Source organism: Ctenopharyngodon idella, chromosome 9, assembly GCF_019924925.1.
Source record: "Ctenopharyngodon idella isolate HZGC_01 chromosome 9, HZGC01, whole genome shotgun sequence".
Taxonomy (NCBI): Eukaryota; Metazoa; Chordata; class Actinopteri; order Cypriniformes; family Xenocyprididae; genus Ctenopharyngodon; species Ctenopharyngodon idella.
Genome location: NC_067228.1, coordinates 15,579,753 through 15,607,239, shown reverse-complemented (window position 1 = coordinate 15,607,239; position 27,487 = coordinate 15,579,753). Strand labels below are relative to the sequence as shown.

Sequence of the window (27,487 nt, the reverse complement as noted above, 5' to 3'; positions counted from 1 at the left end):
CATAGCTGTAACAATGTGGTTGCACTACAACACCGGGATAAAAGCATCATCACATGCACAGTAAAGGCGCATATGTGGATGTGAGTGATGGCTTTAATTTAAGAAGGCCATTGTGAGTGAACCCAAATGCCTCAGCGAGTTACGAAACTCCCAAGAAAAAGAGCAATGACGTGACCGACTGAGGCACTACCGCACCGCAGAGCTTTTTCGATACAGGTTTGAGTGCCCTTTTAAGCATAAATCTCAATACATTTCATTAGATTTTTTTTTTTTTTTAAATGCTTTTTTTCATCTGGTTTCAAATGCATCTTTTTACTGGAAAACAAAAAGTTTTCAATAAGTAAACTATTTTACAGATACAAAGTGTTAATTTTTATAATTTTTTGACAAAATATCCTTAAAATGTAAAAAAAAAAAAAAATTATTAATATAACGTAATAATAATGTAATGTAATAATATTCTTAATTTAATAAGAATGTACTTTTCTACTTCTGCTTTTTACACTTTTGTTTATATCTTGTTTATAACCCGAATAAGTTGGGCTAACTCAAAAATGAGGTAATCAGTTACATCAATTTTTTTTTAAGTTATGATATTCCCAATTTTAAGTAAGCAGAACTGTCAAGTTTTGAGTTTGTAGTACTAATGCATGATAATTGCTCCTAACTTGAAGTATTGAGTTTGCTAACTCATACATTTTGATAGCAATTAATATAAAATATTTAGTTAACTTTTTTCATTTTGAGTTCTTGCAAATCAAATGAGTAATTTACTTCACTGTAATACCTAATAAGAAAATTCAGATAATGCCAACTTGCTAATTTGCTAACATGTTAACAGTAGCATGGTATAACACTTGCTGAATGAGTACAGCAACTTAAAACATGTAACTTACCTGCTCTCAAACCAAGCAGCATGCGCCACTTGTCACCATGATGGTAACTCTCTAAAAACCCATATTAACAGAAACTCTTCTAAATTAGCAAAATAAAACATTAATCACTACTAAATCTCCCTTACCATTAATCTTCCACAAAAAAAACCCCATTATATAACACTTAATTGTAGCATTTACTCTCCCTTTCGAGTGCCATGGGCAAAGCATGCTGGGAAATAGAAATCCCAGCCCAGTTTCAGTTAAACTTAAGTTCGTCAAAATTAAAAGTAATGAGTTCATACAACTCAAAACAATTAAAGTTTACTTGAAATATGTCAGTAGTGTGAACTCAAAAGAAAAAGAAAGTTGTAATTACTCATAACAATGAATTTAACTGAACTAATTTGTTTAATTTAAGTTCGTCTAACTCAAACCAATTAAGAATTTTGAGCATTAGGGTTTACAGTGCGGCATTTCGCCTCATCTTTGTTATCATTGACCAATTTAAAAAATCTTTTGTTAACAAACATTTTTGTCAGTCATTTTGTATCAAGACTAACAATGGGTACAAATGCCTGCTGTAAGTCAAGTGAAATCTTTTTTTTTTTTTTTTTTCTTTAAAAAGGCATTTCCCGCTGGGTTTCATTGCTGCAGTCTCCTTCCAGTGTCTATATGTCACAAATTAGCCCACCAGTGACAAAGACTGCATAAATAATTAAATCTGGGCAAATTGCAGAGGGAAATTAATCATGAGTGGGTAGGATGAAATCAGCCCAAATTCATCAAACTCTGAGGTCAGAGAGTTGAAATTTGCACCTAGGGCGACCGCTGAGTGATCATATCAAAAAGAAGACGCTTAGCGTTGCTTTTCTTCATTTTGATCTCCAGTCTGGAGCATCCTTTTCCTAAGGCCCCAGCCGTCCCATGAGACCGAAATATGAAATATGTAGCACGCCGCAGAGCTGCCGCCGTGATCCTGCGAGCCTCTGTCAGATCATTAGAATAAATGAGAGCAGCAGCCACCATTGTGCTCATGAATTTCCATCTGTTGAGCCGGATGCTGATTCATAATCACCGCAGAGTATTTGTGAACACTGAACATATTTCTAACCAAAACAAAACCAGACCAGAATCTAAACAGCTCTTGTTTTCAGCTGCTATTTGTTCACATTGGGAACTTCCTGTTTTATTGGTTACAGCTGAGGAGGGCAGTAACCTCTTGACCACAGGGGTCTCTGTCCAAAACAGCTGTAACAATGTCTACTGAATGCATTCACACAGAGCGCTCTCACGCCATTGTCTGTTGACAGGGAGCAGACCTCTGTCTCGTCAAAGCAGAGGGTGGCGGCTCGGATGTTTGCATTTTGGATATAGACTGACCAGTGTACCTTCCAGTGCACATGTGTCTGAATTCTGTGTATAGAGTGAAGTATTACTGACCTCTGAGGATGGGAAGAGAGACCACAGATGGGAAAGATGGGGAGAATTTGTGATCACTCATACTTTCATGTGTTACAAAGGATCATTCATCCAGAAGTGATTATTCTGTCATCACTTACTCACCCTCATTTTGTTCCAGACCTGTGTGACTTTCCTCATCACATGGAATACAAAGAAGGTATTCTGCAGAATGCTTTTACTGTTTTTGGCCACACACTGAAAGTCAATGGGGTCCAATGTTGTTTTGGACCATACTGCCATTATAAAGCTTGGGAGCATCAGGGTGATTATTAATATAACTCCGATTGTATTTGTCTGAAAGAAGAAAGTCATATACACCTACTGTAGGATGGCTTGAGGGTGATTTTCATTTTAAAGCGAACTAATCGTTTAAGAGAAAAGTATCTAACTGGGTTGCTGATGGTGGACCCATCTGGACTCTGAAATGGGTCAGGACCTTCAAAAGATTCCCCATTTTTTACACAGCCTTTACAGGTCTTGATAGCCACATGAAAACACTGTGTATAATGTCAGGGTAAACTGCTACAGAAAAAAAATCAGGCATAACCCTATTTTGAGGAAATTCTCAATGTGGTTCATTGTAGAGCCACACAATTAAAGGTTAATCTTAAATGTTCTTATCTTGGCCATACAAAAACCTGAAATGGCACCAGAAGGAAGCCTGTGACAGCTGTATTAATCTCTCAGTTTACGTTTACCTGTATTGCTTTTCATGTATTTATTCTATGACAAGCACTGATTTATTACCAAAATCCCTCATACATACAAAGCCTAGTTGTATAATATGCTAGAGCTGTCTATGCAAAAGTTACATACCAAAATTCTTGACCAATAATAGTAATAATGATACTTTACTTTGTAATAAAGTCTAATAATAAAGCTGTGTAATACTACTGTTCAAAAGTTTTGATTTTTGATGGGTTTTTTTTATTTAAAAATATAATTTAATACGGTCATGGCAAAACTGAATTTTCAACAGCCATTACTCCAGTCTTTAGTGTCACATGATCCTTCAGAACTCATTCTAACATACTGATTTGGTACTCAAGAAATTTATTTTTATCAATGTTAAAAACTATTGTGCTGCTTAATATTTTTTGTTGTTGTTGTTGTTGAAACCATGATACATATATTTTCAGGATTCTTTAATTAATAAAAAGTTCAAAAGAACATTTATTTGAAACAGTAAAAGACACATTTCCATTGTTACAAAATATACTGTCACTTATGGTCAATTCAATGCATTCTTGCTGAATAAAAGTATAAATGTCTTTCAAAAATCTAACTGACCTCAAACTTATGAACAGTAGTAGCCTATATAATTAGCTTCTAATACACAACAGATGACAACCTAGAAAAAATAGCTGCTAGCCATCCTAATACAATTGTGTCAATTGTGTTAGGTATAAAAACAAAAATGACAATACATCAAGCACTTCCCCACAGTTCACTTGACTCCATGCATGAACTTGGACCACAAAACTATGAAGCGAATCAGACTTAGCAGTGGCTGGAATCCTCTGTGGCATTAAATTCTTATCCTTTCCTTTCCTTCAGTGTACTTTATGTACTTGCATGACACAAAAACAAAGTTCAACAAAGACAGAGAAGGGAGTTGTGAGACCAATTCCATTGAGAGACGGAGGCAGGATGCCATTATGAGTGTGCGGTTGCATGCAAGCGAGTGGAGTGGACAAAGAGTAGGGATGATGGAGACTTGAGACAGACGGAGACAGATTCCTCAAACTAACTTACTCCTGCAAGACCCATCTGTTTACATTCCGGACCTGTCAAACCCAAGGGCTCTCTCATTCATGGCGCCTTAGCAAAGTGAACATTCGTTTTCCATTGCATTCATCCACATACATAACATCCCATCATTCCTCAGTGACCCTGAGGTCACGCTTCTAGTCGTGTTCCATCTCCAGAAGTTCTGGGGCTCTGATTTGTCAGATCTAAGCTTCTCAACATTCTGAGACCCTTGGGTATTTCATACCCTATCATTCAGAAGTTTAGACACAGCAGTTTGTTCTTTATTTTTACTACTTTCCACATGTTAGAGAAAAAGTAAAGTCATCGAAAATATGAAATTACACTAATGTAAATATAGGAACGATGCATTGATTAATTTTAAACAAATCAAAACTCTTTTCTATTTATTATATAAGCTTTCCCTTAGCATACTCTGGACATACCCTCAACTTTATAAGAAAAAAAAAAAAAAAAAAAAAAAAAGTGCCAAATTTTTCAATAAAAAAAAAAAATAATAATTTATTACAATAATTCATATGTATGTAGGCACAATTTATATTTGTCTACAAAACATTTCAAGCATGTAAGCATAGGCCTTCAGATCAAATATCATTAGAAACTCTATCTGATAGCGAAGATCCTGGAAAAATCATACCCTAATACATCCGTCCGACTACTTCTGTGTTTTTGAGAATGAAGAAATTATTCCAGTTCATTTCGCAAAAAGCATTTAGATGATGGCTGAACTTTTGTTTTTCGGAACAGCATGGTGCACGATCATCTATTTCCACATTAGATATAGCCATAATGTAAATTAATAGCCATGAGCACATAAATAGAATACTGTAGGCTCTGAGAATGAACTGTCATTATCTTCTTTTCCTGAGCAATTGCATTAGTAAGATATGACAGATTTAATAATGTCTATGGAGGCTCTGACTGGCTATATGCTGCAGCCACAGTTCTGAGAGACTAAGTTTATCTCACATTGTAAACTGATCTGTGCAAATTTTTCATTTGCACAAATGTGTACCAAAGGGACGGGATCAACAGTCGAGAAGAAAAGAGAAGATGACAGAAGCTGTGTTCTTTTCTATTTCTCATGTAATAGAACCTACTTACAGCATGAAGGAGTCTCAAGGAGGCACAGAAAGAACGCAGTGTGTGGGTGGGACCCAATCACAGTACCTTGGGCTGCCCCATTGTGCCGACATAGTGACGCCAACATCATCAGATGTTCCTGATCCCATGAGACGGCTGGTCCCCCATGAGGCAGAAGCAGTGGAATCCTGCTGCTTTCATGCATCCATTTAGATCTCGGGAAAGAGCAGCAGCAGCAACACAGGGTGCACAGACACCATGGACTGATCTTGTCAAAAACACTTTCTCGGGATAGACAAGTTTGGGATCCTGGGGAAATATAAGCCTATTGCTTTGATGATGGTGGTAGTAATAAAAACATGGCGCAGATAAATGCTTTTCATTTATCAATCGTGTCTATGAACCCTGGGTAGTTTCATAATGCAGTTGTTAAAAATAATAATAAAAAAAGAACTTCACCAGAGACCCAGGTAAATCAAATCGCTGGTGTTCAAAGTAAAAAGATACACTACAAGTCAAAAAGTTTGAACTGAAATGGAGATATGTGAATTATGGAAAGAGTTTTCCTTAACTATCTGGTCCAAAAGGGTCTATATATATACACCGATCAGGCATAACATTATGTCCACCTTCCTAATATTGTGTTGGTCCCCGTTTTGCTGCCAAAACAGCCCTGACCCGTCGAGTCATGGACTCCACTAGACCCCTGAAGGTGTGCTGTGGTATCTGGCACCAAGATGTTAGCAGCAGATCCTTTAAGTCCTGTAAGTCGCGAGGTGGGGCCTCCATGGATCGGACTTGTTTGTTCAGCACATCCCACAGATGCTCGATTGGATTGAGATCTAAGGAATTTAGAGGCCAAGTCAACACCTCAAACTCGTTGTTGTGCTCCTCAAACCATTCCTGAACCATTTTTGCTTTGTGGCAGGGCGCATTATCCTGCTGAAAGAGGCCACAGCCACCAGGGAATACCGTTTCCATGAAAGGGTGTACATGGTCTGCAACAATGCTTAGGTAGGTGGTACATGTCAAAGTAATATCCACATGGATTGCAGGACCCAAGGTTCCCAGCAGAACATTGCCCAAAGCATTACACTGCCTCCGGCTTGCCTTCTTCCCATAGTGCATCCTGGTGCCATGTGTTCCCCCGGTAAGCGACGCACACGCACCCGGCCATCCCCACGATGTAAAAGAAAACGTGATTCATCAGACTAGACCACCTTCTTCCATTGCTCCGTGGTCCAGTTCTGATGCTCACGTGCCCACTGTTGGCACTTTCGGCGGTGGACAGGGGTCAGCATGGGCACCCTGACTGGTCTGCAGCATTGCAGCCCCATACGCAACAAACTGTGATGCACTGTGTATTCTGACACTTTCTATCAGAACCAGCATTAACTTCTTGAGCAATTTGAGCTACAGTAGCTCGTCTGTTGGATCAGACCACACGGGCCAGCCTTCGCTCACCACGTGCATCAATGAACCCTGGCCGCCCATGACCCTGTTGTTGGTTCACCACTGTTCCTTCCTTGGACCACTTTTGATAGATACTGACCACTGCAGACCGGGAGCACCCCACAAGAACTGCAGTTTTGGAGATGCTCTGACCCTGTCATCTAGCCATCACAATTTGGCCCTTGTCAAACTCGCTCAAATCCTTACACTTGCCCATTTTTCCTGCTTCTAACACATCAACTTTGAGGACAAAATGTTCACTTGCTGCCTAATATATCCCACCCACTAACAGGTGCCGTGATGAAGAGATAATCAGTGTGTCAGAATGTTATGCCTGATCGGTGTGTGTGTATATATATATATATATATATATATTTATATATTTATATAATATATATACACATAATATATATAGTGTTTCTTGAGGAAATGCTGATTTATTCGAACAACCGGTTCTTTATTTACTCTTGCATTGCAAACAAGCATGATCCAAAATGTGTGTGGTACCTCAAGATTGAGGCAGGGTGGAATTATGAGGTTTTATCGACAGTTTAGTCAAGTGTGTCCAATTTTGACTGGTAGTGTATGCTTTGCCAGGCCATGGCAAATTTCCCTTATTCATAGTTTCACGGAAATGAGGACAGCAGGTGCGTACCCACGGGTCAGCCCAGTGAATAACTCAAAGGGTAAGAATCAGCTCTTTTCACCCCATCCCAGCCTGGGTAAAGTTGAAAAGGCTCGTCTGAGCTGCTGCTCTCCTCTGCCAACGGCAGCATGTTTGGCACCAAGACGTACATTTCTGAGATGAGCTGGCTTTCTGTCAGCCCCATTACACTCCTGGCAGAAAGATGCAGGATAGCTCTAATGGTGTAGGGGAGAAGGACAAAAGGAGGCAGAGAGAGGTGGCACACAGGTAGAAGTGTGGACAAAAGTACAGAAAGCAGGATGAAAAGATGAAGAATGTGTGAATGTGATGGGAATGAATGAATGAGACATCACCGTGCTCAGTGACAATGGCTTATTCTAAGAATAAAATGAAAGCATATAATAGAATTTCTAGCTGCAAGATATGATATATAGGTGCTGAAATCCTAACAAAAATTTTCATGGTTGCAGGATGGGTACCAAAGCATCTGCCAAAATACTAGTTACTGCAGCTTTTGTTATTAAATTAAAATCAGAACAAATTTCTATAAAAGGTCTAAAGCATAACAGAAATCTGAAGTAGCTTCAATGATTTCCCCATAAGATAATAATAATAATAAAACATTTAATTAATACACAAATTATATCTCTTTATATCCCAATTCCTTCTAAAAACAGTTGTGCTGCTTAATATTTTTGTAAAAAACTGTGGTACATTTTTTTTTTTGCAGGATTCTTAAAGTTAAAAAAACAGCTTTTAGTTGAAATAGATTTTTTTGTAGCAATGTCTTTGTCGTCACTTTGATCAATTTAATTGCTGAATAAAAGTATTAATTTCTTTCAACAGAACAAACAAACAAACAAATCAAATGTTTCTCATCATTGCTATCGAGACCAAGAACTCAAATAAGTCTCAAGATCTATGAAAGTGTGACCTTAGTAATTTTGTTTGATTTTTAATTTCATGGCTTAACTTTAGTAACACTATCTGTATAATTACAGTGTTTTGGGTTACGATTCAGGAAACCATGCTTTGTGTTGTCAGGTAAATTCTGTCACCAGCTTATTTCTTTCATTTATGGAACTTCCTTTAACTTCACTCTAGTATCCAGTGTCTCATTCCTCAACCTCTTGTATATGCCCATTTTAATATCCTCCCTCTGTGTGCTGTTTAGGCAAAGACACTCTCAAAAACTGGCAAGGTGCTGCTCATCAATTTGGACCCTGCCTCCACTTGTGATGCTCCAGTTACTCGAAATGAAGAAAGATCGGCCTTGTTTATTCACAGTTTGAGATCGCCCAGGAGAGATACACAGGCGAAGGTGAGATGGAGGAAAATGAAATTGCACCTAATCCTCTCCACTGGGACCATGGAGAAAACTGCTACAAATTTAGTAATGTCATTGAAACAAAACACTAGACGTAGACCTGGGAATAAGTGAATGGAGTGACTTATTTAGTCCCTGTTTGTTGTGCAATCAGATGTGCATTTGGTTATCTAAAGTGAGAGGGAATGAGACTGACTGATACTGAAATTTTATTTTCAACCACAAGCTGCTTCATGCATGAAACATTATGAGTGGTCTTCGAGTGAGAGCATCAGACAAGGCAGAGAGATTACTGGTGGAATAAAAGAGATATATGCAACCACAGCAACAGGTGGGAAAGCCACCAGAGTCTCATTTCATTGCTTTATTTAGACCTCAGACAGTCCTGGCTGACCTTCTTAGGGGTTTTAGCACCAAGCCAGAGTAAACTCTTGGTACATTCACTAAGGATGGCCCTTGCTCTCTGTGCCAGGCAATGCCACTTCCTATGAAGTTTGTCCAGGCGGTTTTGGGAGCTGACCCATTCATTTCAGAATCAATAACCATAAGCCAGCACTCTCTAACACCCAAAGGCTTGATAGACAGCCCTAGCCAAAAAGTTACAAAGGCCACATCAAGCAGGAATCATGATCTAGTAGAAGAGAGTGAATGTTAATAAAAACTGTAGGTCTGTATCTTACCTGAATTAGTGAAATGTTGCTTAGATTTAGTCTGAAGAGGTAGTTTCTGCAGATAAAATGAAAGAGAGATAGCAAAAGGTTAGTTTGCTATAATCTATCTGCTGGAAAGATTCAGTAAAATGATATTTCATTCAATGCCGCATTCAATAAAATTATTGCAAGGGAAATGAAAAATAATGTGAGGTCCAAAAGTCTGAGACTACTAGTGAAAATGGTTTTGTTTTGCATTTTTCTTGTTGAATAAAATAACTTTCATTACAATTTCTATTATCAGCATTACAATTTGAAACACAAATGAAAATATGTAGTGACCAAACAATAAAGCAAAATAAACATTAAAAAAAAAAAACAATAAAAGTAGCAAATACATAGAAAAAAATTGATATGAGATAAAGTTTTTACCTCGCTCCCACTATAAGTTCATTCCTGGTGAGGTCAAGGGTCAGCTGGGAGTAGTCCCTTACACCAGGATGGGAGAAAGTTGAGATCAAAGGACTTAGAGCTGAAAGACAAAAGAAAAAACAGGTATATTAGTGATACAGTAATCACTAATTTCATTTGACAAACTTTGAAAGTTTAGATATATCAGAGCATATGAAATTAAATTCCATTAAAGAACCTATGGTTTAGCCTTACAGAATGATTAAGCAAAATGAGTTAGGCAATGGAGGTCACTAATCCAGGAAAACGATTGTAGTTTCTTCCCATGAGTTCCTAAGAACATGTGAGGAGGACCAGAGAGCTCCGCTCAAAGCTAGCTGGGCCTCTTCAAGGATAATGATCCTAATTCAACATGACACTTAGTCAAAACTCTGCTTACCCAAGAAATCTCAGAACATAAAAGCGCTGTTTGATACAAAGTTTCAGAAAATCAAAACAATTTGCCCTGGCAGACTCTTACAGCACAGACTGGGTCTATTGACGTGGAATTACATGAGACAGAAAGAGCATTATGTAAATATAAAAACCACTTGATCTATTGTTAACCTTAATGTGGCTTAGTAAATGGGATTTCACTGTAAAAGGAACCAAAAGATTTGTTATCCTTCCATACAGAATAGGATTTCTCAGCAGTATTCTGGATACGACATGTCCAGCTAAAATTCAGAAATCCTTCCCTAATATTACATAATTTAGTTTTCAAGTAGTTTGTACTCCGAGGGTTCATATTACATGTCAGGCTCATTTCACTTTCCTAAGAAGCGCAGCTTTTACCATTCGTGACCAATTTGCCGTAAGCTACAAAAATAACTCAAAACCAATGTACTTCACAAAATGTAACTTCCAAAAAAATAAATAAAGAATAATAATAAACATTTAATATACGGGAATGCATGAACTAAAATAAAATGTTAATTGTTAATTGTATATGTAAATTGAAATGTAATTGTTACTGTAAAGTAACATTTTAAACAATATCTCAATGAGCACAAAAACAATTTGCAAAACGTTGACAAGACTAAGTTTAATATAACATCTGTATAACTTATAACATGAAAGTAAGGTTAATAATATAACTTAGAGAACAAAATTTTCAGTTTTACTCAAATTAGGGTGATGCAAAAATGAGTACACCCCACAACAAAAACTACTACATCTAGTACTTTGTATGGCCTCCATGATTTTTAATGACAGCACCAGGGCATGGAATGAACAATTTGGTGACATTTTGCAACATCTATCTTTTTCCATTCTTCAAGAATGTCCTCTTTTAGAGACTGGATGGAGCGTGATGCTCAACTTGTCTCTTCAGAATTCCCCATAGGTGTTCAATTGGGTTCAGATCAGGAGCCACTGAATCACTTTCACCCTGTTCTTCTTCAGAAATCCAACAGTGGCCTTAGATGTGTGTTTAGGACCATTGTCATGTTGGAAAAGTGCACGACGACCAAGGGCACGGAGTGATGGTAGCATCTTCTCTTTCAGTATAGAGCAGTACATCTGTGAATTCATGATGCCATCAATGAAATGCAGCTCCCCAACACCAGCAGCACTCATGCAGCCCCACATAAGGACACTGCCACCACCATGTTTCACTGTAGGCTCCATGCATTTTTCTTTGTATTCCTCACCTTTGCAACGCCATACAGTTTTGAAGCCATTAGCTCCAAAAACATTTATCTTGGTCCCATCACTCCAGAGTATAGAGTCCCAGTAGTCTTCATCTTTGTCAGCATGGGCCCTGGCAAACTCTAGGCGGGCTTTTTTGTGCCTGGGCTTTAGGAGAGGCTTCTTTGATGGACGGCACCCATGCATGCCATTCCTCTTCAGTGTACGCCATATTGTGTCACGTGAAATAGTCACCACATTTTGGCTTTCTACTTCTTTAGATAACTGCAGTGAACTTGCATGCCGATTTTCTTCAACCCTTCTCATCAGAAGACGCTCCTGTCGAGGTGTTAACTTCCGTAGGTGACCTGGACGTCTCTGTGAGATGGTTACTGTTTCATCTTTTTTAAATTTTTGTACCACTTTTGCTACAGTATTCTGACTGATAAGTAAAGCTTTGCTGATCTTCTTGTAGCCTTCACCTTTCTGGTGTAAAGAAATTATTTTCTTTCTCAGGTCTTGTGACATTTCTCTTCCATGTGGTGCCATTGCTGACAGCATGAAATGGGAAGGGGTTTTAACACCCTTTTATAGTCAACTGTCTGCTGGACACCTGTGTAATGAATAATTAGACTCACCTGTGGTTGAATTCTTGTTAAATTAGACATTTGTAAATTTAGCTTTGCTCCAGAGACTTTCAGTGGGGTGTACTCATTTTTGCATCACCCTAATTTGAGTAAAACTGAACATTTTGTACTCTAAGTTATATTATTAACCTTACTTTCATGTCAACAGATGTTATATAAAACTTAGTCTTGTCAACATTTTGGAAATTGTTTTTGTGTTCATTGAGATACTGTTTAAAATGTTACTTTTCAAAGGGGGAGTACTCATTTACGCTGAGCACTGTATAATTCCTGATAAGACATACATAATTAGAGTTCGTTTACACAACAACAATGTACAAAATAATGAAAAGTTTTTCCTTAGCATTTTTCATGTACAGACGACAACGTTGTCAAAACAATCCCCGTTTACACGGATCTGCAAAAACGACTAAAAAAGCTGTATTATGCATGCCAAGCCAGTAGTTGGTGATGACACTTTGTAAAGAAACACTACACGCCTATAGAATGAACAACTAATACGCATGCGCATGATGTCACTGTTCAACAAATTTGTTTTTATAGTTTATACAGAGACGATAGCACTATCATTTTCAAAAACATACACTTTGAAAACTGTTTTGAAAAGTTCAAAACGCTGTTGTTGCATAAATAAACGGCCAAAACACATAAAAAGTTTTTAGATTTTAGTTGAAATGGTGTCGTGTAAATGGCCCCTTGCTCTATTAGACATAGACATATTAGACATACATTTAAAAATAAATGTATTAATGCTAAGTAAATACAGTCGTAACTTTGTGCACTGAGGTGCATGCAAACACAGCTGCAGCTTTCTCACACCGGAGGTCAATGCAGCGGTGAAACTGGTTTCCATTAACAAGACATACATAAATACCACTTCATACAGTCCGAATAGGGGATGGAGTCATCCAGATGCTGGGGTCATTCAAAACAATCAGTTATTCACATGGGAAAACGTTATTATTTTTGCATAGAATTTATAGGAAATTTAAAAAAAAAAAAAAAAAAAAAAAAAAACCTCCTGCTATGCCATTAAATTAATATATAAACAAACTAAATGAGTGGGACCATATGGCTATATTATTCAGGCATTATTTATGGAAAAATAATGACAGGGCAACAAACACAATCTGTACTATAGGCTTACCCCATCCACAAGCATCCATCACACCCGTGTTAAAATGTGGTTATGGCCTTTGATCACTCTAATAGAACATGTTCAGAGAGAATCATAGAACATTTTATTGGCTATCATACATCAAGAACAGCAGCCTTACAGACAGTGATTAATAACTGAGAGGAACAAGACAGGTTTTTTTTATTATATATATATATATATATATATATATATATATATATATACATATATATATATATATATATTTATAAAACTGTAGCACAAGCTTGAAGCTTATGGAGTAAGGAGTTTATCGATCATTACTGAAGGTCAGGAGTGAGACAGCTCACAGTCTATAATGCAATACAGGGGTTTTCAACCTTTTATGTCAGCAAACCACAATGACCCAAGTTATTTACTTGAAGGTTAGTGCTTTATTTACACCATAAGAATTTACATAATGTTAACCTTTCAATAAATATAATGAATGGTTGCAAGTTCATTTGTAGGTTGTTTCATTTACAAAAGATGAATATAGTTTAAAATAATATATATATATATATATATATATATATATATATATATATATATATAAAACATTATGCATAAAGAAAATGGTAATCATTTTGGCTACATTCACAGATTTTAGTTTTGGGATTGACAACCACATTTATTTACAGGTTTGAGTCTCGAAATGTCCCGTTCACACAGCAACTTACAGTAGCACCTCCAATATTATGAATGTGCAACAGGAGTCAAGCCTGTATTCTCTTACCATTAACCATAGCGACAGTGACCAAAGTAATATCAAAGATGGCAACGTCCATAAAACTGAAAAGTCTCATCACTTAAAATGACAAGAGTCCAATTGAGCTGCGAGTTCATCCGTCAAATCTTTATTAACTGACAGAAGCGTTTATATCTGGATGGAGAGCGGAGCGTTTGAGTCGTGCATAGCACACAAAACTGACAAGAGAAGCTCCGGCAATAGTGACTAGACCTAAAACCCTCGTATCACTGTCGCTATAAGACAAGTTAGACACACGTTTGTGGTAGTGTAGAGCGGCCACAAATGGTAAATATTATACCCAACATATAACTGACACAAACTACTGAAAATTACTCTATATAGCAAGCTAGCATGCATGTTCTTCCTTGAATTAGAGTAATAATTCTGGTCACCATATATGTTGGATCCAGAAAACCGAGGCTTTTTAACTACCGCAACCAGCTAATCTTGGTCAATCAGCTTCATTAGAAAAACAAACTAGTTGACCAGCATTGTCTGCCATGTTAGATCAGCAACAAACCAGGAAAAGAAAAAAACAGAATGGACTTGCTAGGACCACCATGAAAATCTATTCCAGTGTTAGCCAGGTCCTGCGGGGCATGAAATGAGTGTGAATGCTTCATAAACAAAGCATAAAACAGGTGCACTGACAAACCGCATAGATTGCGCAGGTTGAAGGATGATCATGATAACCTCGGAGTCACCTGAGTCAGTCTAAACCACACCAGAGTTAAACGTCAGCTGCAGAATGAAAAAGCTGATCTTTGCAAAAGCAAACAAACAGACTCAGCTGTTCAGCTGTATGTCCTCCAGGGCTCAAATACATTACCCACTAAACCCTCGTAACATAAATAGCTCCAACTCCCCTTCATAGTGATTTTTAAGAAAAACAACAAAATGTGTGTGCACCACCACATTGAGTGTTGAGGTTATCCGAATGTTTGTTTTTATTTCGCTTACAGAAGTTGTGATTGTAAAGTGCCCTTTCTGATGGACTTCTAAGCCTCTGTGAATTTTATATAAACGGTGGTTTTATATGCACCGACAGCTTCCACACATCATCAAGTCTGCCTGGCGTCCAGCAATCCATATGCAATAAAAAGGGATAAATATGAGGGCCGGGCCAGAAAAGGGTTGATGGACGATTATTGCATTTTCCTCACCAAACACGAAGAGGAAGAGATTAATGCGTTAGCCAGCAGATCCGAGGGACAAGAACAGGTTCAACAGTCTGCATCCAAGACGCTCCTGAGGACATAAATCATAATCATTATGTTTTTTGTTCTCAGAGATTTGCAACTGACTGGTTCTTAATGCTCCACACAGAGAGGAAGACAAAAGGGGTGGTTTTGGCCACGCTGCTGCAGGTATCGATTGCAAGACTGCTGTTGTTATGCTACAAATCACACAAATGCTAGCTAATAACAGGCCCAGATGGAAACGGCAGACTTATATGGCTATATATATTGGGGTAAATGTGGTCAATTTAAATATGAATTTAAACAGGGCTGAGTGTACTAGACTTTTATTGGTAGCTGAAAGCATAATCAAATTTGCCAAAATACTTAATTAATGAACACACAAGGGAGGATGTGTAGAACTACGAATGATGTGAGTTCAGATTCTGCAGAAATATACCAAACTTTCAGCAGCCACAGAGTTCATATTTCACATGCACAATACTTACACCAATTATGCTTAATAATCTGACAACGTGTAAGGTCATGGAAACACATTGAACAGTTTCTGAACTTCACCCGATTAAAACAACACAATTTAATGATCATATCATGTAAAATCTACCCATTTCTCCAATTTTGATCTGAAAAACTATTAGAATGCCACTCAAGGAGTTTATCTGCAATGTATTTATTTTTTTTAACTGTAAACATGGAAAAGGCCCTGATAATTTCAAATCTCATGTAAACATGGTTTTCAAGACCTTAGAATAAGCGAATGAGCATACTTGGATAGTTATGAATTCATGTTGTTGTTGATGAAAACAAAATCAAAACAGAACAATGAATACTCGCTATGATCATCACAAACTATATAAATATATATATATATATATATATATATATATATATATATATATATATAAACGGTTAGTTCCTGTCCTTGATTCTGATTGGTCAATAGCTGTGTTTTATTCACGATAAAACACGGCTATGACCGCTTCACCCAATGATTCCGTGTATCACTACACAACACCCTTAGCAACCACTCTATAACATAAACAGTTTTTTGTCAGTTTATATTGTTCATTGAAGCTTACTGTATTATGTAGAAGAGTATTGTAAGAAAGTGATCGAGTGAGCGAGTTTATTACCTGCATTCAGATTTAGCATTTTCCTTCAGGTCAGTCCTATGTTCATAATACAAAATCTGTTTAAATGTCCGCTGCAATATCTTGTCCTTTTGACAGCGCTAGTCAAAGCATTTGTCATTTGCGTCTTGTTCCGTGTTCACAGCGATTCAGTCTTTTCAATATAAAAGTCTTCGCTACTGAGTGAATCACTCATAAAGACAGTCTTTGCCGCCATCTAATGGTGTAATAATGTAACTTCTGTTGCTGTTCACGGTCAGGGACTATTTTTTCCGGCGGAAAGAAGGCTTTTAGTGATTTTACTTCATGAAAGTTGCACTGATACATATTTTTTGGCTTTAATGTTTGTATTGTGTGGTAACCATTTTATAAAAGCAATAAGGTACTCAAGGCTAGTGCTGTATCGTGAATAAGTCACAGCTGAAGGGCGTTGTTAGGCCATGACTTATTCACGATACAGCACAGCCTCTTGTACCTTATTGTTTATATATATACTAAAAAACAATTACTAAAGAATTTAAAAAGAAAAAAGCTGACTTTATGATGTCATAATATTTAAAAAAAAAATGCTGTAAACGTTAAAATTGTTACAAATATTCTGAATGCACTTTTGCCCCTCCGAGTAAAAAGTTTAGTTCAGTAATCAGAACTGTCATGCATCCCTGCACATAAAAAAATGTAGATGATTAAAATGATTGAAACAAGGATCACAAAACTACAACACTATGCAAATGAGAAGCCATTAACGCTAATCCACAAACAGCAATATCATGGGTTTTCAACATTGCCCTATAATGTTTCTTTTTAATCATTATGTAAAAAAAAAAAATAAAGCACAATTTCCATCTATGTTTGTTGAATTCATTGCTTTAAGCTAATTACTATATACAAAAACAATTAAACTGCAATATCCGTAATGTGGTTAGGGAGTAGATTTTGGAATATTTTATGCAGTGTGAGGCTAAAAAAAAGTTATCAATGAGAAATACTTTAGAAACAAGGTAATCCAATACCCTAAGAGAGCCAGTCCTCTCTCGAATCAATATGAGAAAGTGAATATGGATCAGCATTGACTGCTGTAGTCCCAGCTCTTCTGTAAAGCAGATGAGTTCACAAAGTACAACATGTAAGCACTAGTGCTGTCCTGCGAGAGACACAATCATCTAGTCCATATTTTGCATCTCTTCACTCAAAAGACTGGCCCATCTCTCATCTGAGCTCAGAGAATCTTATCAGAAGATGCAGGCCGGAGCTTATCTGAGAACAGTCTGAATTTGCTTTTGCTTTGTCTTCTGGTCTTCTTCCCTACGCCTGCCGTGAGATTTCCCTGCTGTTGCATCCCCTGTTGTCACTACATGAGCAGAGAGAGCCACAAAAACCTAAATTCTCTTATGCAGACTGAACTCTGATTATAAAAAGAGGAAGACAATGAGCACCCCAAGAAATGCCATGGTACAACAAGAGAGGACAGATGGGGGTAAGGGCACTCTGGGGATGAGGCTGTAAATCAAGGGTCGGTTCAACTCAGGCAAAGATCTGAAAGAGCACCTTTCACAAAGCCAATGAGAGATACCTGGGCTGCCAATTTCAAATGGCCATTGAAGCGTAGCACGTCAACATCTAAAATGGACAGGAAAGGGCAAGTAGAAGAGTAAGGGCCGCTGCTATCAGTTCAAACCACTAACCAAGTTCCATCTTATTCACAGTTAGCAAACGTAAACTTGCGCTCCAACTGAACCCCAAGGTTAGGCTCACTTGCGAACACCGACAGCACCCTCTACTTTCTGTGTCTGTGGTGACAGAGGGTCCAACAACATGACAGAACAGTTCAGGCTTCAGTGCCTCTGAAATCACAGACCAATTAGGTGGAGAGAGAGAGAGCAGTAAGGGCCTGAAGTTAAAGAACAACATTTTTTTTCATTTTTTTTTCTTCTCAAGGTCCCCTTAAATGGAGCCGTGGTTAAACAACAGCACTATTACCCACTAGAGATTGGTTTCTGAACATGTTCTACAGGCAAGACGAACAATCTCAAGACAATTACAATGGCTGGGTGAGTGGAAGGTAGACAATGGCTCTGTGGCACCACTCCTCTCGGGACAGATTACTGTAATTCCAGCCTAACAGGTTAGGACTTTGCATTAGGTTCTTGGTATTGGACATGCACGGACACACCATAACCAACATTACCTCTTAAATTGTGCTGTTGTCAATGTCTACATGGCCAATAAATTACCAAGATCCCAATCTGTTAACTATAGATGTTGGTTTTATACAGCAATAGGAGAAATTCAGAAAGAGAGCATGTTTTTGTGTTAACAACCTCTTTGAAAAAATGAGACTCAGGGCAGTGAATTGAAGAAAAAAAACAAAAAAACAAACAAAAAAAAAAAACAAGGTCTAAAGACAGTTTTTTAAAAGTGTAACTTTTTTTTAACCGCAAGCGCTGCATTTTAAGGGCAGTGTCAGCGTGTCATGCACAAGATATTGCAAAAGATAAATAGTCAAATAGTAAAAGCGTAATAGTCAAAGATGTCTGTCTAGCGCATTTTTACATAGAAAAAAATATGAAAAAGCAGCACAGTTCTTAAAGGAGATCAGGTTCTTTGATGCAAGATCAATTGGTACTATATTGTTTATTGGGAAATATTTAATCGGTATGCTCATTTCAGTTATTTTTACATTTATATTAACTTTGTCATCATATAATGCTCACTATAAGTTTATCTTAAAAAAAAACAACAACAAGAATTTAAAGGGTTAGTTCACTTTCAAATGAAAATTAGCCCAAGCTTTACTCACCCGCAATGCTTTTTTTTTAAATAAACGCATCACTTCGCTTCAGAAGGTCTTTATTCACCCCCCAGAGCCGTGTGGAGTACGTTTATGATGGATGGATGTGGTTGGAAGCACTTTCTTCAGCTCATACTCGTGAACCCTGTTCACTGCCATTATAAAACTCAGATGTGCCAGGATATTTATTAAAATATCTCAGATTGTGTTCATCAGAAAGAAGAAAGTCATATACACCTAGGATGGCTTAAGGGTGAGTAAAGCTTGGGCTAATTTTAATTTTTAACTAATCACTGTTAAATGTCTTTAGCAAACCTTAAAATGAATATCTATTTTTCATACTATACACAATATGATGCCTAAATTTACTTGTAGAATTAAAAATGATTGTAATTAGTTTTTAGTGTATTATTTCAAACTTATAAAATAAAGCAAATTAATTTAAAAACTCAGTGCTGTACTATTTCAGCACATTTTGTAGCTGGTTAAACTGGATTGAATACAGCACAGGTTTTTGCTGAAATATCGCATGCGTTTAGCGAATGTTTGTTGAAGTCAGATTTTCAGAAGCATGGAATTTCTCAACTGAGCATGCATGTGTTTGCAGTGATATGTTGAAATCCATGTAGATAGACTAGGCATGCAGGTGTGATTGTGCGAGCTTAGTCATGAAGAAAAAAAAACCCACACACATACACCCACACAAAAAATCCATCCAAATGATGTCCCTAGATATCTAAACTTATCTGAGACTTCTTATAGTACCAGCATGCTGCTGCTGGTGTAAAGATATGCTCGGCATGATTTTAGAGGGGATTGTCACGTATAACGTGAGGAAAAAATACGGATTTTCTCTGAAGGAAGTAAATATCAGGTTGCTTTCAATATGGTATTATATAACCACACACCAACAGCTTTGAGTTTCTTAAAGTGGTAGTCATATCATGAAAAAAAAAGTCTTTGATCTCTTGAAATAAAAGGGTTCAATGTAAACATACTCAGAGTTTCAAAACTGAAAACTTTTCCAGGCCAAAAAGACCATCTATTGAAAGGAAACTGCAAAAACATCTCTTTCCGAACTTCCACATCTTTCTGAAGTCAGATGAATGCATTGACACATGACTGCCCGCATTTGCACATCAATGATGCCTAATCGGTGGTCGGTAACTTGGACCGACCAGTCGTGGTGAAGTAATACGGAGGAAATAGGATATATCATTCTAAACACAAAAAAGAAAATGTTATTATTTCAGTTGGCATATAACAATAAGATATGGAGGTTTGTTGAAACTGTCTATCATATTTCAGTGAGAATTGTTTTATGAACCTGCCACAATTGAATCCAGCCTTTGCAAAGAGGTTGTTATTGAAGGTCAGGGAAGCAACAACTATATTGGACCCAATAGAAAACATGCCACAAACTATGAACATTGTTTCTCATTTCACAAGCATCAAGGGTGTTTACAAAGAATTTAATGGTACAGTCACAAAAAAAAAAAATGGTTTTTGGTACAACTTTACTAGCATTATCAGTGGACCTCAGGAGAAAACAATTAAATAATTTATTATATAACACCATTAAAATGTTCAAATACACATCATTATTAACTTACAATACTCTCCTAGTTTCTAGCTTTATATGCAATTAAAAAACAAGCCTACAATGCAAACAATTTTGTCTAACTTTCCAGTTAAAAATGCCGAAGATAAATTTACTTGAGAAGCAACACTGCATAAGATATTAAGACTTGATTTCAAAGGCTGTATCTTGAATATATTTAGTGTTACTGAACTGGCAGATTTTTTTTTTTTTTTCTTGTTTTTAACTTATTTATACTTCAGCCTAAACCAAGTAGAAAAAACAACCAGTGCAAAACACTCTTACTACTGATAGATACTCTTAAAGTAAGTCTTTAAGTAAATGCATCTTGTTTCAAGGAATTTTACACATATTTAAAATAAAAACAACATTATTTGCTGTGTAAAGTCTGCTTCTTAAGGTTGCTAGACCCATACCATAAGCCCCGGAAAGATTTAGCAATGATGGGACCAACCATGGTGGTCATGCTCTACCATGCTAAATCATCTTAAGAGTATCATTTCCATGGTTTAGAATAGTTCAAAGGCATGTGTGAATCTACAGACCTTGTCAGAGATCAGAGATAGAGGCCCCCAATACGCCTCAGGTGACTCCACCGAGCAGCCGCCAGAAGGCGTCAATTAAAAAAACGTTCATCCATCAAAGAACCTAATCTCAAGTTCAGCCAACACTTCCATTGTACCAGGGCTTCCATACCACTGCTTCAGCATAAAAGAAAGCATTAAGGTGTGCTATGGGACTTCCATGCCATTGAGAACACATAAAGAGGGATTTCGAGGTGTGCTAGCTTACAATGCAAAGCTAATTGTTCAGCAGCTCTTATCATGAATGCTATGCATTCCACAGTGCCTTTGCAGTGGGAGCTAAAATGACGGAAGGGAATAGAATACCATTAAAAAAAAAAAAACAAACAAAAAAAACAGAATGGCAATGTTGATATATCTGCTACGCTGCTGCTGTTAGTTATTGCTGATCTATACATGTGGAGCTGGGGAATGCGGAGGGTTTCTAAAAGCGCGCTGCACTGCTAAGGCAAATGCTAACCAAGTATTTGAATGTTGAGCACACAAGCTCATTGGCTACTGATATAGCAGGATTCAATCAGCTCTGTCCTACAGAGAATGATGTGACTGAAAGCAGGCGAGTTAAGGACCTATTAGCCTGCACCATTTAGAGTTTCATGACAGTTACATCTAGAGTTATATTTCCTTGCTTATCTGGCTTTACGATTTAGTGCTTGTTTACAAACTGTAGTGTTTTCTAACTCAGTGAACAAGGCCATTTGTAAATCCAGTCCTATTTTAACACCATGAAAAGAAAAAAACAATCTTGTTGCTTTAATAGCAAAGCATAAAATGACAAATCAAAATGCAGCCTGAGTTTTTTCTAAAGCAATAAATGGAACTGGCCGTAGGCGATGTCTATATGAGCCATGGCTGCCCTAATGTCCAAGCAGGTTTCATATATTAAATAGAGCCCCCTGGTCATTAATTCCTTTTGTTTCCCATGAGGCATTACTGCAATCTTTGACATGTCTCTCAGTGAGTCAAAAAACACGCTGCTCCCACCCCATGGCCAAGACAACCGTCAACAGATCATATTCACTACAAACATACTCTGTTGTCTAAATAAAATAAATTCTTGGAGTAGAAAACACCTTTGTTCCATGGGTATGGAAAAGATTTTCTAAGTGATATCAAGGTATGGCTGCACAATCTGTTTTCTTTGTGTGCTAGGACACAGGAGGATAGAAATCTTGACGAAATGAAAGACGTTTATCTCTTGCTATCTTCATCATACTCTATCACTGTCTGAAATGTGTGGAAAACCCAAAGAATAAGATAAGTGGAAAAAAAAAATGTATATCTACAGTCTGAGCCTGCCTAATATACAGGGATAGTAGAAAAACAACCAGACTCACTAGGCTGGGCACTACATTCCCATACACTTTGAATTCCAGCAGTGGACTTTGTCAGAAAATTGTTTATAATGGTGGTGAACATGCCTGGCCACATCTTCCAACAAAAGACTAAAAATTGCTGCGATTATCTGCAATTAAATCTGACTAAGGTATGCACATGCACTAAAATTATATGCAAGCTACCTTATGTGCCCTTCGAGCATGGGTTAGCCAACAAAAAGACTGCCAATGTTTAGCCATGCAACTAACTATATTTTTCTATAGTATGACAGTAGCCATTTTCAAAGAGTATAGCTTTTCCAGCAACCAGTAATTTTTCCAGTTCTTGCACCGTCTTTCAGTATGTAGCATTGGTAAAATATGATTTAGTCAACTTTGAGAATTCAACATCACCAATTCAGATGTCCATGCACAGCATTCTGAGTCTTCTTTTTTTATTGATTAAATAACTAAATGCTGTATTACCTGTGCAGTCACAGTTTTTGTTGTTGCTGCTGTTGTTGTTGTTGTTATTGTTGTTAGCATCACTAATTAGAATTGTAAAATGTTTTCAAACAGGTTTCCTGAACACTCCCCATCATTGGTCAGAAAAACAAAAAGTCTCACCCCAAACTCACACTATTGGTTGAGCCAATGTTGCTACACTGGGCTGGTTGGGATAACCAAACAAAGTTTTGTTTTGATATTGCCTCTGAGACATGTTTCTTATACTTCAACCAACAAAAGGCTTACTTAAAGCGGTCTCTATTAAGGTGGGATAGAAGAAAATATTTTAACATTGACACCTTCAACAACTTTAGATTAACTTTTAGTTTGGCAAACTAGAATTTTAAAAGTTGCTTCCCCAACACTGCTGACAAATGTATTGCAAGAGATACCAAGAGAAAACAGAAATATTGCTGTAATATCCCAGGAGTGAGAGTGCATGTACTGCAAGAGACATTAATGCTCACCTTGAATAGAGACGACGGGGTGCTCTAGGCGGGTACACTCCGGCCTTGTGTGGGGTGCTGGGGTGGGGGAGGGCTCTGTGGGGAGAGGGGGCCTCTGGGATAGTATAGCAGGAAATGGAAGAGTGATGAAACAGAGGATAAGGCCAGGCACAGCCAGGGAAGCCACGTACCGTGGCAACACTGTCATGTTGACGGAGGCCGACCTCTCCTCTAGCTGCCAAGGCGGGCCTCTGGAATGCACCTGTTGAGAGAGGAGACAAAAAATCCTAATAAATGTACTACTTCTTTATTTCTTGCACTTTCTTTAAAGTGTTTCATTCTAAAGTTCACACACACCTTTATTATAAAGGGACTCTAATAGTTTGGCAATATTTCACTTCTCTATGATTTCGTTTAAGTTGTTGACAGTGAGGGAGAGAGGGGGAAAGAAAAAGTATTTGAATTTGTACGAACAGAAAGTGGTAAAGGAGTCACATCATGAAAATGAAAACTAATTTTCAATTTGTTTTGAAATAAAAGCATTACACTCTACAGTGGTAGATTAATATGTAGGGGTGCACATAAGTGGTGTGCATGCGTGGTAAAAATAAACGACGTGCACCAGAAAACATTGAGGGAAGCGCTTTTGAGTACCAACATTTTTGGGGACCGGCTCACAGGGACACGTTTACTTACTGAAACAGGATTTTTCTCCATCTCTGCTAAGATAGCAATTATGATGATAAGTGTGTTCTTTGATTATTAGGTGTGCAACGGATCGCAGTTAATCCGTGATCCGTACAGATAAGGTCCAACGGTTCGGCATGCATGTGATTTGAGGATTAGAGGTAAAAATCGGGACTTGCGAGCTGTTATCTGTGCCACACCCGAAGCACGTGCACGCAGAGAGAGAGAGAGAGTGAGAGGCTTGTTTCAGACAGCACTCAAACAACGAATTGATTCCTCTTTTACGTTTACTTTCACTTGAACGGACACATGCACATAAAATTATGTCAAAATACCTGTCTCGGCAAGTATTCTCTCGGTTATGTCATTAGCGAACAGTTGAGAAAGAAACCGGATGTGTCAGTATATTCAGTCCGTGCGTCTTAAAGTGACAGCAGCCTAATATTCTTGCTGTTGTCTGTGTCATTAATGTTAATAAAATAAAATAAAAAAAAAACATCTTCAGGTGCTCCCTTGAGAACCAGACCAAAAAAGTTATGTGCGCCCCTGCCAATTTGGGTGTTTTCCCCAAGTAAAAAGTTAATCTATAAAGTGATGGTCAATTTAATGTGATATGTTAAGGAATCTCTGTAGCTCAAACAATAGAGCATGGCACTAGAAACACCAAGGTCATGGGTTTGATTTAATTCCATTTATTAACCTGGCTGATCACAAATGTGTGCAATTTTCCTCAACACAACTATGTCATTTATAGAAACTGAACCTCAAAAATCCTTATCCAGAATTCTACATGGTACCTTCATCACAAGAACCAACTAATATGCCAGAAAGTATTTAATGATATCAGTAAGTCCAAAGTTGTGCTGTTCCTGGCTGTTTATTAGCACCTGTGACATTGCAAAATCCTTCCATTTGATCCTAACATTTGGAAAGAGTGGCTGAATTGTATTGTTCATGGTCCCTGATCTTGTCAGTCCAACCTAAATAGTTTGTGTGGCATTTAGCCCTGAATGTTTTGTGGTTCTGTCACAATGTAATGACGGCTTTACAAAGAGACTGTTATTAAAGTACTGTGACAACTAAATAGGACCCCACAGCAAACCCTTACAAAAACATCTAGCACTTGAAAAGAAGCAAGGTGGAACTTTCAGCTTTTGGAGCATAACAATTACGGTAATTAAAATGGAGGTGAAAAAAAAAAGCTAAAATTCACATGCAGTAACTGTGATAGATGGTAGAGTGGAACTGGGGTAGGAAGCAGAAGTGGTGGGTGTTGTTGTTAAAAGTTTCTGGCAGTAAGTGGTAGCCCAGCTTGATCAGCATAAAACCCCTTAAGTGCCGAGGCACTTCCGTCTCCTTCATATGCGGAGGAGTTTTAATATAACGGCTGATCTTATTAGAGGTGAGGCATGACATCTCCATCTCTATTCAGAGCAGCCCCAGTGCAGTCATATTACAACATACAGCAGTTATCTCAATCACTGCGCTCTCTGCGAGCAGCTGCCCGTCAATCTCCTCGCACACATTATATGCTAACTGCTCAAATTATAATGCGTCACACTTCAGCGAGCAAACCTATTGACCTAGGAAACAAAGCTTTAATTGAACACCCACATTGCCCTTAGCTAGAATCTAGTATCCTTAAGGAACCCATTAGCAAAAAATAAGCCCAATTTTCCTTATATGGTCGCAAATTCAGAAGAGAGGGAAAGTGAATTTAAACTTTATCCATTTATTTCACAACTAATATAATATAATATAATATAATATAATATAATAATATATCTCACTTTCAGCTGCGTTAGGGGTCGCCACAGTGCATACTATATTTGACATGTTTAAAATAAAATAAAATGAAATAATGAAATGAAATAAAAAATAAAATAAAATGTGATTTAAATGTATATTTACTATTTTATATGTATATATTTGCTATTTATATGTTGATTGCAAAAAGTTTTACTTAATCTTCACAACAACTACTAAATGGCTGAAAGATAGTTTGTAGTTACAGCATCTACCAGCAGGGGCTAACTAGGCTAACCAGGAAAACATTGACCCTTACTAAAACTTTCTGGTTAAACTAGAAGCCTTTTACAGACATCAGCACACCAGAATTTTATATTGTGGACAAATGCTGTTAAAAGTTGCGCACCTCCGACGTTAATGCGATTTCAGTGTAGACATGATATATGGAGTTTATAGCCACAGAGAATCCAGCAGCACATCACCATCTTTCATGCAAGGCCAAACTTAATCTTGTGGCACATAATATTATTTGAGTGTTTTAAAAACAAGAGTGAATTCATGCAATCCACCAAGATGCACCAGGGGCTAATTTACAGTTTCACCACTGTATGAGGCAATCAATAACAAATTATTAGCTTGGTTATGTTGCAAATTACCATGATGCCTTCTCAATTATCCCTCTTGCAACAGCGGGTAACTAATTAGGCAAATGAACATGGCAACTGGCTTGCTATACCATCAACCGTCTGCATGAGGCCGAGGGCCGTTCACAACACTTACCATCTCTAGATTTAAAGCGATCACAACAGAGTGAACTACATTTTTGTTGACTTGTCAAACTGGATTAGGAAATGAAAATGTTAGCAGAGCATATGCAAGTGCAAAGGCAAAGATCCAGAATGCAAACGCTACAGAAAAATACACATCCTCTTTGCATACTGTATGCACTTGGGTCAAGACTGCTCATTAGAGGTTATGTAATGAAGTACTGTATGGCTGGGTGGGTGTATCGGCTCATGTGTAAAAAGTGTTGTAGCCTATTTAGTATGCAGGAGAAATGGAAAAACAGGCCAGAAATTTGATGGGAAAAATTACTACTTGACCTTATGATAATATTTCAAATGTGTATGCAGAGAAAAGATAAGGGGTCATATCATATATAATCAACCTTTGATTAATTTTCCTTGATGTTTTGAAATAAAAAATTTTGATTTGCTATGTAGATTAGTGGTCGACCAATGTGGGCATTTCAATGTCGATGTTAATGTCTACAGAGCAGATATTTTAAATAATTCTATAATATATATAAATGAGACTGATAATATTTCTTAATTAGGATGAAGTGAACTAAATTAATAAGACTAAAAAATAAATGTACCATTTTTAGCATTAACATTTTGTATACAATCACCAAAAAAATAAAGAAATAAAATTAAAACAGAATTCCCTCTTAAAAATATTTACAGATTTATTAGTCTTGCCGATTACAAATATGGACATTCAGAATAGGTAATGTAATGGGGTAATATCATAAATAATAATCCTCGGTGAGTTCTTAATATTTATAAAAAAAAAAAA

General features: G+C 37.3%; 1 protein-coding gene across 9 annotated transcripts in view; it reads right to left on the bottom strand.

Moving 5' to 3' along the window:
* The window catches only part of sema5ba (sema domain, seven thrombospondin repeats (type 1 and type 1-like), transmembrane domain (TM) and short cytoplasmic domain, (semaphorin) 5Ba), a 144,142-nt gene that overhangs the window by 55,175 nt on the left and 61,480 nt on the right, over window positions 1–27,487 (bottom strand). For all 9 annotated transcript variants that reach the window (XR_007931689.1, XM_051906160.1, XM_051906158.1 and 6 more), the window contains 3 exons: window positions 23,495–23,735; window positions 9,700–9,799; window positions 9,298–9,343 (listed from right to left, as the gene is read on the bottom strand). Coding sequence is in view for 8 of the 9 variants with exons in the window: in XM_051906161.1 (XP_051762121.1) it covers window positions 9,298–9,343; window positions 9,700–9,799; window positions 23,495–23,735 (387 nt within the window). In the remaining variant the exon portion in view is untranslated. The remainder of the gene's footprint in view (window positions 1–9,297; window positions 9,344–9,699; window positions 9,800–23,494; window positions 23,736–27,487) is intronic.